The sequence below is a fragment of the Pristis pectinata genome, chromosome 1 (genome assembly GCF_009764475.1).
Source record: "Pristis pectinata isolate sPriPec2 chromosome 1, sPriPec2.1.pri, whole genome shotgun sequence".
NCBI lineage: Eukaryota > Metazoa > Chordata > Chondrichthyes > Rhinopristiformes > Pristidae > Pristis > Pristis pectinata.
Window position 1 is genome coordinate 103,760,782 of NC_067405.1, and position 13,120 is coordinate 103,773,901.

The 13,120-nt window shown below is 38.9% G+C and overlaps 1 protein-coding gene across 2 annotated transcripts in view; it reads right to left on the bottom strand.

Annotated features, from left to right (window-relative positions):
- Positions 1-5,189: 5,189 nt before the first annotated feature.
- The window catches only part of prkd1 (protein kinase D1), a 197,325-nt gene continuing 189,394 nt past the window's right edge, over positions 5,190-13,120 (bottom strand). Inside the window, exons 17-18 of one of the 2 annotated variants that reach the window (XM_052013678.1) lie at positions 10,296-10,381; positions 5,190-6,247 (exon numbers count right to left, since the gene is read on the bottom strand). In XM_052013678.1, the coding sequence (XP_051869638.1) occupies positions 6,029-6,247; positions 10,296-10,381 (305 nt within the window). In that variant the 3' untranslated portion in view covers positions 5,190-6,028. The remainder of the gene's footprint in view (positions 6,248-10,295; positions 10,382-13,120) is intronic. The other variant, XM_052013686.1, reaches the window with a different exon arrangement.

Genomic DNA, 13,120 nt, shown 5'->3' on the forward strand with positions numbered 1-13,120 from the left:
AGGCTCGTGAAGCACGGCCTGCCCCTCACAAAGCCATGCTGACTGTCCCTAATCAGCCAATACTTCTCCAAATGCCCATAAATCTTGTCTCTAAGAATCTTCTCCAGTAATTTGCCCACCAGTGAAGTAAGACTCACTGGTCTGTAATTCCCATGGTTATCCCTACTCTCTTAAACAAAAGAACAACATTTGCCACCCTCCAATCATCTGGCACTACTCCTGTGGCCAGTGAGGACGCACAGATCATCACCAAAGGCGCAGCAATCTCTTCCCCCGCTTTCTGTAATAATCTTGGATATGTCCCATCTGGCCCCGGTGACTTATCTATCCTAATGTTTTTCAAAAGTTCCAGCACATCCTCTTTCCTCATGTTGACATGCCCTAGCGTATCAGCCTGTTGTACTGTTGTACGCCATCCTCACAAATGTCAAGCGCTCTCTCTCTCTCTCTCCCCCTCTCTCTCCTCTCCTCCCCCCCCCCCCCACGAATACTGAAGCAAGGTATTCATTAAGGACCTCCCCTCCCTCTTCCGACTCCAGGCACGTTTCCTCTTTTATCCCTGATCAGTCCTACCCTCACTCTAGTCATCCTCCTATTCTTCACATACGTGTAGAACTTATATCAGTATCCTTGTATCTCATCCTCCCATCCCAACACCCTTTCAATCCTGATTCTAATATCCCTCCTGATTTATCAGCCATGTTTGTTACAAGAATACTCCTTCTATTTTGTCCGTTCCCTGCACTGCAGGCTCGGGCTTGACTCTCTTTCATTTCAAATAATGACAAATTCCCATGGTCACTCCGACAACCACCAGCAGTGCAGTCCTTGCCCTGCTCTGTACTTGGATGGCAGCTTTTAGTGAGGATGTCTTTACTCAGCACAAATGTCTCACACATTTACTCCTTTCTGAGATTCCAAAATTTATTCTTAAACACACTGGGGACATTTGTTCTCCTGCCATGAGCTATTCTCCCTGCCCCCCTCCTCCTTCCCCTACAGAAATTTAACCAGCGTTGTATGCCCTCTGCAAATGGGAGACTGAACAAAGAAGATTCCTACTCATGAATTCTTGCCTGGGAGCAACTAATATGTGTGGAGACGCTGAAATTAGCAAACAAAAAATACTCCTCAACTGGACCTTTCAATGAGAAACAAGTCTAGAAAGCCCCACTGCATCATATATAATGGCAACAGGTAAAGGAAATCAACAAGTAATTAACTCGAGAGCATCAAATGACCATTTTCAGTGTCATTGGTGGGATTTCCTTCTTGCTGATGAATACATATGCCATTGTGCAAATTTAAGAGATGGTGTTAGCTTGGAGCAAACCTGTCCAAAAATTGTCTATACCATTTTGGAGTTCCAAGGGCACTTGTAACTTTCAAAAAAAAAACTGGGAACAACAGTTCCACTTTCTTGTTGAGTATTGGCTGCAAATAGTTAGCATACTGATAGATTGACAACATTTGGAAAAGTACATCACACTCATTGGATTGGAAAGTGTTTAATTCCACTTTTGGTGATGGAAAGTACCAAATTCAAAAACAAAGTAATTGTCAGACAATGTGGAGCTTTAGTTCAAACAAAGTGAATTTTTCTGTGAGGGAGAATCCATCTGGATCTGTTGTCAGGGAAAGTCTCCCTTGCATCTCTGTTTCTTTTTGCTTTTTACGCGTGCCAAGTTGCTGAAAATGCCACTGCTTGCACTTGTCCCCATGAAGTCAATAATGGCCACAAAACAGAAAGTAAAACCCCTTCTAACATTTAGATGTTTTGCAAAAGATTGCAGCATACTCATGGAATCAAATAAAACCTAAAATATCAAAAGATTTTGTTTTGAAATTGAATTATTTAAAAATCCATATTTTAAAAAATAATTCAATACTTGAGAGAATTTGACTTCACACATGTAGCATGAGGGTTAGAAAGGTTGATCAGCAGTGACTATAGCTTGCTATGTTGTCAAATCTCAGATGCACTCTGATCAGCATGGCATAACATTTTCATTGTCTTTAACAGTGGGAGTAGATCATAAAGCATTGAAACTCTTATCATTTCATGGGTTCCACATTCTGCAGAGACTGCAACAGTGCTTACTGCAGAGAAGCAAGGTATCTCTGGGAGTAATTTCTGAATTTCCCCTTTTAACTGCATGTGTCTCCTCCACTGACTGCTGTCAGATTTCCTTCACTACAGTGCTGAGCACTGATATCCTTATAATTTTTATCATTGAAGATTTTGGAATTGAAAGCATTATATTATAAATACATCCTTTAAAATGCAGTGGAGCAAGCATTACATCTAGAAGACAACGCTAAGGCAGTTTTCACTACCTACATGCTATGTTCTTTTCATTAAATCATGTATTGGCTATTTCTTTTGACAACATTTTCGTTGAAAATAAGGACAATACTGGATGATGAATTGAGACTAATATGTCAATATAACTCTTAGCTGGTTAGAAATGTGGATCAGACAAGCTAGTTCTATCAATGCCAGCTTCAAAATGGACAAAGTAGGTTTGAGAGGATGTATGATAAGTGTTATGCCTCATCCGTCTCTTGTAGCAATGTCTTTAGTAGCAACCCTGCTAACTGCATAAGTGAACATTATTTAAAAACTTGAGTAGCATACTCCACAGTGGTAAAAAGAATGCAACTATATTGCAAGCTACTATCCTAGGAGGTTGTTTGTAACAAGGAGGGAAAATTGCATAAAGTTGGTAAATAGTGCAAATGAATTCTTTATATAAGAAGCATATCTGAATGGTGTTCATTGAGAATTTGAGTTAATATCACTGAATAAATAGTCTGACCAAGCATTACATTGTAATCATAAATGTTCAGTATTTGACTTCTATTTAAAAGAAAGGCAAACAAGAATTGTTTACAGCTCTGCATTTGATATATTCACTGAGAGATGGAATTACTATGGTTATCAAATGGAAGTTGAAGTGCATGTATCAGTTCATCTCTTTATTAAAAAGGGCCATGCTTTAACATTCTGAATCTCACAGAACAAAACCAATTTGAACAAATTTGTGTTTGTATTAGTGACTCGAGTTTAGGAGAGTCTGAGGCTTTTTGACATTTTAAGAGAATTAGCAAGAGTTCAGGGCCAGCATATTCCTGTAAGGGTGAAAGGCAAACAAAGCAAGATTAGGGAACCTTGGATGACCAAGGTTGTTGAATGTTTGATCAGGGAAGAGAAAGGAAGCATGAGATGGGTATAGGCAAGTACAGTCAAGCGAGTTCCTTGAGGAATATGGAAGGTGAAGGAGAGTACTTAAGAAGGAAATCAGGAGGGCGACAAATGGTCATGAAATATCCTTGGCAGGTAAGATTAAGGAGAATCCTGTAATTCCATGTATTTTAGGAGCAAGAAGGTAGCTATGGAAAGACTGGGTCCCATTAGGGACCTAAGGGATAATCTTTCTGTGGAGATGGGGGATGTGAGCCAGCTCTTAAATGAATACTTGTTGTCTGTATTCATCAAGGACAAGGACATTGAAGATAGTGAGTTCAGGGAAGGATATATTTATTGATTGTATGGACCATGTAGGTATTAAGAAGGTGGAGGTGTTAAATGTCTTGGAATGTATTCGGGGTGGATAAATCCCCAAGACCAGATGAGCTCAACCCCAGAATGCCTTTGGAAATAAGGGAAATGCTGGGGCCTTGACGGAGATATTTGCATCTTCATTAGCCGTGGGCAAGGTATCAGAGAAGTTGAGGATAGCTAATGTGGTTCCTTTGCTTAAGAAAGGCAGCAGGGATAAGCTGAGTAACTACAGGCCAGTGAGCCTTGCATCAGTAGTTGGGAAACTGGAGAGTATTCTAAGAAACAGGATTTATGTTCACTTGGAAAGGCAGGGACTGAATAGGGATAATCAGCACGGTTTTATGAGGGGGAGGTCCTGAATCACTAATTTGATTGAGTTTTTTGAGGAGGTAACAAAGGAGACTGATGAAGGCAGAGTGGTAGATGTCTATATGGACTTGAGTAAGGCATCAGACAAGGTTCCACATGGTAGGCTAGTCCGGAAGGTTATGGCACATGAGATCCACCACAAGCTGGCTAATTGGATTCAAGATTGTTTTGCTGATAGGAGGTAGAGGGTAGTGGTGGAAGGATGTTTTTCCGATGGGAAGTCTGTGACCAGTGCTGTACTGCAGAGATTGGTGCTGGGACCTTTGCTGTTTGTAATATGTATTTACGACTTGGATGTGACTGTAGGAGGTATGACAGTAAGTTTGCAGAAGATATGAAAGTTCTTGCTGTGTGTAGCGAGGAAGGTTGTCTTAGGCTACAGCAGGAGAGAGATCTAGTGGGATGTTGGGTGGAGCATTGGCAGATGGAATTTAATCCTGATAAGTGCCAGGTGATGTATTTTGGGAAGTCATATTGGGGGAGGACATGTCCAGTAAATGGTTGAGCACTAAGGAATGTTGATGAACAGAGAGACCAAAGGGTCCAAATCCATAGTTCCCTGAAAGTGACAGTGCAGGTTGAAAAAGTGGTAAAGAACACATTTGGAACATTTGCCTTAGTAGTTCTGGACATAGAATATAAAAGTTAAGAGGTAATGTCGGTACATTGCAAAGCACTGGTTAGGCCACATGGAGTACTGTGTGCAGTTCTGGTTGCCCCACTATAGGAAGAACGTGATTGTGCTGGAGAGAGTGCAAAGGAGATGCACCAAGATGTTGCCTCGATTGGAGGATTTCAGTTATAGGGAGAGACTGAAATAAACGGAAGGAAAGAATGTTGAGTTGAGTTTAAGAGAGAGAGGACATGGAAAGAACAAGTTACAAAAAAAAAATTACTTTCTACAGTTAATTAAAAGCTGAAGGAATGGGTCTCCACACTTGTTAATATTAAGTCTTGTCAGACTGGTTTCAAGGTTAGGAGTTGGTGAAGATCCTTCTTCAAACACTGGCTGGTTATTAGTGGTGGCATTGGGGTGAATTTTCGAAATTAGAATTTCATTTCAAACTAAATAGCAGTTTGGTTAATGGAAAGTAGCTGAAATGCCCAGTTCAGACACAACAGTTTGCTGTGCTGTAGAGAAAGCCTGGAATAGTACAGATTATATCACAGATTTCAATTCTGTTTTCATTCTTAAAGTTGTAGCTAAAATTATTCTAAGCCATGTGGAAATGAAATTTCCTGAGAGGCATATTTTGACATCAACTTCAATTTTATTCAAACTTTTTAGACAGAAGCAACATGGTATCAAGCAATTTTTAGTTAAAATGCTATGACATAGAGGTGAATTCAACCTGACCAATCCTGTAATAAATGCCATAACTAAGGCATTAAAGCTTACAAGACTAGCTTGCATCTGTACATAAGTGTTCTGTCACTGCACATCTTGAGTTTTGTTCCCTTGTTACAGTTTGTTGCAGATTAAGTTATACTTTTTGGGCATGGTTATTCCAAAAAAGTGAATGTGTATTTTTAAAAATCCTTTTGTTCTTTATAACAGACCAAAAATTGTTCACAGAACAGCTATAATGTTATACTCTCCCAAGAGTTGCCATACAGCTAAATACTGAAAGAGGTTAAACTATGTTATAAAGCAAAATTTACAAAAGTTCTCACCCAACTAGGGTGCATTATAAATACATGGAAATTCTTACCAGCAAAGGCACACTGGAAACTTACAGAATGTGAAAGATACAAACTAATAACTTGCAAATTTTATATATTTAGTGCTTGCATTAGCACAGGATGTACAAGAACATAGTTGCATTCACACAAAAATATATATACACAATGCTGCTTGAAATGCAATAAGTGAACTTGTCATTTCTGATAGTCTCCAGCTACGACACCTAACTGGAATGCTAGCTTTGGGATTAGAATGGCAATTGTTTTTTAAGCTTGCATTTATTGGTGGAGACCAAGCATTTCCACCCCTTCCCTTTTTTTGTGGTTGGGACAGACGTTGTAGTTACTTGATAGATTGTTTCCTTTTTCCCCTCTGTGTGCTTGCGAAAATTCTTAAAACCAAATATCCTTTCAGAGAATACTGACCCGCTCATTCAGAGCTTTCATTTCTGCCTCTTCCTTCTCGGTGCTCTCGCTGTAGTCAGATTTATGATTGACTAGATGCATTGGATACTCCAAGCCATGTTGTCCAGCAAACTCTTCCCAACGGGAATCGTCACTCTCATGAGTGATATAGCGTTCCCCAAATTTGCACTCAAGCTCTCGTAAATTCAGCCACGTTTGGTAGTCCTTCAAACCAAAGTAAAAGAGAGTGAATAGGTTGCACACTCAAATTCTAGTAAAAGGTTTTACATATATACACACACACAAAATCTTTGTGGAATCGGCAATGACTCTTCTATTAACCGTCACTTTTAGGAATTGTTCTACAATGGGTTTTGCGAAAAGGTACATTTAAATATTAATATGTGCACTCACACAATTTATAATGGTCAAGTCAAATATTAATGAGCTAAGCAATGAAACTAGTATTAGCCTGTGTTTGTAACTGATATAATCTTTGCACCCATTCACTGGGAAGGCTTTGGTTCTATATTTAACAAGGATTATCTAGCATAGGTTGTCTCTCTCTGCAAGCAAATGGGTTTAAGATATGGAGAGAAACATTTACTGGCAAGATCCTTAAACAGTTTATCTTGCTTAAGTCAAAGCAGATGACCACCAATATGAGAAGTAGAGCAAACTTCTAGGCATGTTGGTCTGGGTCATAACCAATGTTTATCTACATAAAAAGAGCTCAATTCATTCTGGGCTTATCGCCTGAAACAGTTAATAATTCAGCTACTGCCTGACTGGAGGTGCACAGGTGGGAGTGTGTGGAGTAATAAATATCTGATACAAATGTCAAGGAAAATGAATTTATGCTCCCAATGCCCAAGTAAATATTGGGAAATGAGAGCATGAAATTTTTCTTGGGTTATAACACAAAATGAGTAACAGCATTGGCAGCTAATGCATTGCACCAGCTCAATTTTCCTTTCTATTAAAATTGATGGCACAGAATTAGTGGACTGCTGTTTCGCCATCTCTACTGGTATGCTGCAGCCCTGTAAGTTCTCAAAAATATCAAAGAAATTGCAACCATTATGTGGGCAATTTACACTGTTAAGATAAATTAGTTGCAATCCCAGATTAGACCAATTGATGCTAACAATGTACTTCAAACAGATTGTGCAGAACGTGGTGTTGTGGGTGGGCTTTTATCTGCCTTGCTGAGAGGATTGCTTCAGGCTAAGTTTCTATTTGTAGGTCAGCACCAAGCTGGCAGTGCAACTGGTCAATGCTCAGCGCAAAATCCCGGGCCCTTGTATCTGTTGGGTGAGTCCTGAACAAATTTAATCTGCTCTAGAACAACTGGGTCTTGACCCTTCTACATTAGGTGTCCAGGTTGGAAAAGCTATTTAAGCTTCCTATTGTGTAAAGTAACTGTTGCCAACCTAATATGCTTGGATACTGTCTGTAGTTCAAACATCTGTTCGAAAAAGGATGAAGAGGCTTTGGAGAATGTGCAAAAACAGATTTACGAGGAAGATGCCTGAACTACAAGGGATAGATATCAGGAAAACGATGGAAAGTAGACACAGAGGGATCTTTGCAATGATGTTTTCTGGTGAAAATCAGAACTAGACATCATCAATGTAAGAAATGAATAGGGAATTTGGGGAATGATAAGAATTTAAAACTTCTCCAGGGAGGAGTTCAGGAAAATAATGTAGATGAATTTTAAGGGGAAGCAGAGATACAATTCCAGAGAGTTCCCATACAAGTTATTAGGAGTCAGGTAACTTGGAAATGAACTCAGGGTCACTGCAGGTAAAAGAAAGTCCCTTAACCTGATCAAGGATTATGTACTTTCAACAGGCTGCTCATCAATCACCAAGGAGCTCAAGCATGGTCCACAAGCTCGAGTTCCACACTGTAGAACGAACTTGATTTTACCTCCTGGGAGGTACACTGTAATTTGAGCCATGAAGGTGCTGCCTAGATTCCATATTCAGTCAGAATGACTAAATGCAGTGAGTGTCCTTTGCAAAGCCTGTCAGTGTGGCGTATAACTGCCAGCAAGTATGATTGGGCCAAGTATAGCCTGTTTCTGACTTGAACATTCAAGTAAATTATTCTACTGGCACAATACAAAAGAGCCTTATCTCCATCTTCTAACACCATATGACTGTATGTCCTAGATCAAAAAATCCCTGTGAAGTGTTATTGGCAAGACTACAATGAAACTCTCACTTGTGAGCTCTCTGCCACTTTAAAAATGTTGAACCAGGTTTTGTTGGCAAAGTAACACAGAGCCTAATATGCTTGCCGTTTTATGTGCTGGTAGTATTACAATGTCAGGTGAGGGACAGATGCATTTTTAGAGGTAAACATCTGGAAATCACACAGAGTTTTGCTGCTCCCTGGTAGCTTTGCAAAATCCACATTTTGCTGTCTGCCTCATGTGTAATGGTGCAGTAGGTAAAAATTCCAGCCACTGCAGAGATTTATGTACTCGGGAACATGCTGGATTTGTCCAGTGGACTCCAAAAATATCATGAAAATTACTGGGTATATCTCCAGGTGGGTATTTGATAAATTTACATTTTTTGATTTCTTCAGTAGATGAGTTACAACAGATTAGCATTTAAACCACTCTTTGGAATGCCTCTGATTTCTCCCCACCCTCCACTTTTATTTTTCAGATTTGTTTTCACCATTCTGTGAGTATATTACATTATAGAAATTGCTAAATAATTCTTTTAAGCTGATGATTTATTCTTCGGCAAAGTAACTAAACATTTCATGCCAGACTTCCAGATCTAGTATCTCAGCTTCCACAAAAACTGTGCTGCTTTTCAAAACAAAACCAAAAAAAGATAAAATTATGTTTTTTACTCAACATCTTTAATTTCACAGTAGTATTTGGAATAATAATTTGGAACATTAGCTTTCCAATTCTTAATTTAGTTATGGACAATGTATAAGAAAGGGTTCCACTAGATGATCGGCTATGGAATTCTCTCCCTCTACTTCTCCGTCTGACAGGGAGGACAGGATAAACAATTTATAGAAATCAGTGTCCCAGTCTGTTGACTGGCAACTGCATCATATCTCCTTTTTCCCAGGCCGGCAATGACCAATACCAGAGGACATCCATTTCAGGTGAGTGGAGCAAAGTTTAGGGGGGATGTCAGAGGTAAGTTTTTTTTTAAGAGTGGTGGGTACCTGGAGTGCACTGCCAGGGGTGCTGGTAGAGGCTGATACAATAGGGACATTTAAAAGACTCTTAGACAGGCATATAGATGTAAGAAAAATGGAGGGTTATGGGTTGTGTAGGAGAGAAGGGTTAGATTGATCGTGAGGTAGGTTTATATAGGTTGGAATAACATTGTGGGCTGAAAGGCCTGTACTGTTCTGTGTTCTCCCAGGCAGGTAGGTGCAGGAGGGTTGGTTGGTAGAAATGTTTGGAGGCCTCACTGCACCTCTGTTTGCCTTCTCCAGCAATATATAAAACATGACGTAGCTATCTATAGTCGTGCCTTCCTTCCATCAGAACACAACTGTAAAAATGTAAGTAGTACTCTCAATTTGCAGGCAACATTGTATCATTTTGAATAAGTAAAATGCTATAGAATGTATGGGAAAAATTTAAATAAGAACTTTCCAATATTCTTGAACTTATCTGAAGCCAACTCTATGAGGCAGAAATGAATGGGGAATTGTGGTTATAGTGTTAGATGAAGGATGGGAGGCAGCTTGGGTGCAGCATAAATGCCAGCATGGATATTCTATGATACCACTGAACCAAAAAAATCCAATATCAAATCCAAATTTGAAATAATTGATGCATTTTGTAACCAAAAACATTTAAGTACAAATATTAATGTAGCAAGGATGATCACTAGGAAACAGTGGTTTGAAAAGGAAACGTGATGAGACTGACCAACATTGTACCTTGGGTACACTGACGCAATTGCACTCAATTCCACAGTTGCTGGGTGTTAATGTTATCCTACCTGATTTAAAGTTTCTAAAATGAGAGAGCACAAGGGCCACACAAAATGCAGTTGAGACTGCAAGATATCCTTCCCAGCTATGGTGTCAGGCGACTTAACGAAAATTAAACAGACTATTCAATTTCAAGAGAAGATGTTGATGAACTATTGGATTCTTAAATCTTTGTTTTACATCAGCACACATTAATCTGCAATTAATATTGAACCATCTTCCAAGATTCAGTGAAGATGTACAAAATGTTAACTGAGTATTACAAAGAATTATGGAATCTTACCTGCAACCAGGGATGACTTAGAGATTTGTCCACACTAAAACGCTTTCTCATTTTTACTTGCAAGAGGTTGTTGATGACATCAATAGCTGGAACATAAAAAGTGCACAAATTTTTAGTGTGCTAAATTATTAGCTTAATTTAGAATCTAAATCTAGGTGTGTCAATGGAAGCAGCAAATGCATGCAAACAAAAATAAAGCTCATCTAACAGGTCAAGTGCTGGCTCTGTGAACTTTACCCCAGGACTACAGATTTCAAAAGCTATCCATCAACATAATTTGGCTGAATGAACAATCACAAAAAATGCATACGTATTTGACATCAATCATAAAGGCCTTTTACAAATGCTTTGGCAGACATGAGTAATTCTGTTCACTGTTTGATTGCTACTTAATGCAGTAGTTTGTTCTCAAGTTGCACTGAAGTACTAGAAAACAAAAAAAATGCTAATCAGGAAGTTAAGCAGCATCTCTGAAGTAAATGTCAAGGTCCATAGGTTTGAATTTTAACTTATTTTCAGCTTTGTTTTCATTATTCTGAAAGTATATTACCTTATGGTAACTACCAACTATTTCTTAAAACCTGATGATTTGTTCTTCAACAAAGTAACTGAGTGTCTTGTGCTAGAATTCCAGCCCTAGTTCCACAAAAGTTACACTGCTTTTCAATCATCCAAATTAATTTGTGACCCAAAAAAAAGGTAAAATTATTTTTTTCCACAGCGTCTTTAATTTTAGTAGTTATATTGAAAATTTGGAATAATGGTTTGGTAAACTTTTGTTCCAAACCAAGTCTGGCCCTAGCAATTTAGAAGTTCATTGTATCAGGAGAGTTCCACAAGGTGAAATGCTCTGGAATTCTCTTCCTCTACCTCTTCATCCCGTCTAGTTCTTTAAGGTCATATTTCCTTGCGTGGCTCGGTCTGCCACTTTGTTTGCAACATTTTGGGATGTTTGCTCCATTAAAGGCTCTACATAAATGCAATTTGTTGTTGTTTAATATCTAGTGACTCCTCTGGAAGTGGAGGTTGTGAAAGCGTATGTGGTTGAACAGCTTGCCGACATTCACAATTTAAATCAGCATGCGAATAACAACTGTTTGTGACAGAATGAGTGTGTGTTCAGGAAAGGCCAAGAGAAAAAGAAAAAAAAAAACTTATTTTTCTTATTTTGAACAAATTTGCACATTATAGTTTGACGTTAAAAGTATGGTCGAGAAAGGAAGAGAAAAGTAGGCTAGAATCCAGCTCAATTTGTGACTGCCACAACCCTGGCTCCACAAAGAATGTACAAAGAAAGAATACATACACCAACTGGTAAATTGATACCATTATCTATTTCTTTTGTACTGTTTAATTCTCCTGCAATTCACCATGGAACTGGGAGAGCCATCACTTTTCTAATCCTTTCTTGACAACTTTGGACATTTCTATTACCATGTTAAATTTGTATTTCTGCTTCCACTTTGGGGTGGTGAATGATACCAGGCGAAAGGCTGCTTTGTCCTGGATGAATTCAAGCTTCATGAACTTTGTTGTTACTAAGCACTCATCCAGGTAAGTGAAGTGTATTCTCTTACACTCCTGACTTATGGCTTAAAGTTGTGGAAGAGTATTGGGGAGTTTACCTCACCACAGAATATCCAGTCTCTGGTCCACTCTATTGAGCACAGTAATAATGTGGCTGGGCCAGGTACATTTCTTGTCAATGGAATCTTCCCAAGACATCGATAGTGGGGATTGGATGATGCAAACATACAAATTAGGAGCAAGAATAGGCCACTCAGCCCCTCAAGCTGGCTCCATCAATAAATAATATGATGGCTGATCGGACTGTAACCTTAACTTTGCATTTTTATCAAGTTTCAATCTACTCTGGTTTAATAATATTCAAAGATTTTCCTCCTACTGCCCTTTCAGGAAAAGAGTTCTAAAACCCATGACCATCTGTCAGAAAATATTTTACTTTACTTGTCTTAAATAGGCAACCTTTTGTTTTAACCAGTGACCCCTAGTTCTAGATCGTCCCACAAGAGGAAACATCTTCTCTACGTCCACTCTATCAACACCCCACATAATCTTGCATTTCAATCTAGTCCCCTCTAGCTTCTAAATTCCAGTAGATAAAAGCCTAGTCTATCCATCCTTTTTCCTCATAAGACTGTTTGCTCATTTTTGGTATTAATCTAATAAACCTTCTCTGAACTGGTTCCAATGTATTAATATAAAGGAGACCAACAGTAATAACAGTAAGGAGACCAATGCCCCATGTAAAAATGACGCATAGCACCTCTACTTTTGTGTTCAATTTGAGCAGTAAGCAATACATTTAGTTTTCCTAATTACCTGTACCTAATTTTAGCCTTTTATGAATCATGCACTAGGACACCCAGAACCCTCTGCAACTCTTAGCTCTACCATCTCTCACCTTTGCCAGATCTTTGCCCCATTCACTTAACTAATCCATATCGTTTTTTTAGCTTCTTTTCATCATCTTCACAACTTGCTCTTGACATATCTTTGTGTCATCAGCAAATTTAGTAACCAAACCTTCGGTGCCTTCATCTAATTCATTTAAGTAAATTGCAAAAAGTTGAGGCCCCAGTACCGACCCCTGTAGCACACCCCTTTGCCAATCAGGAAAAAACTATTTCATGAAAAAGTTTCTTTTTGCCTTTCACTATTTCTCCCCTCCACCCAAAAGCATTCATACTTCTTGATGTCCTGAACTTCATTCATCCCTCTCTGTTTTGCTAAGACCATCTTTAATTACTAGTCACCAGTCCAGCTTTTCCTAGCTTAGGATCACCCAAAGGATCGAGAGAAAT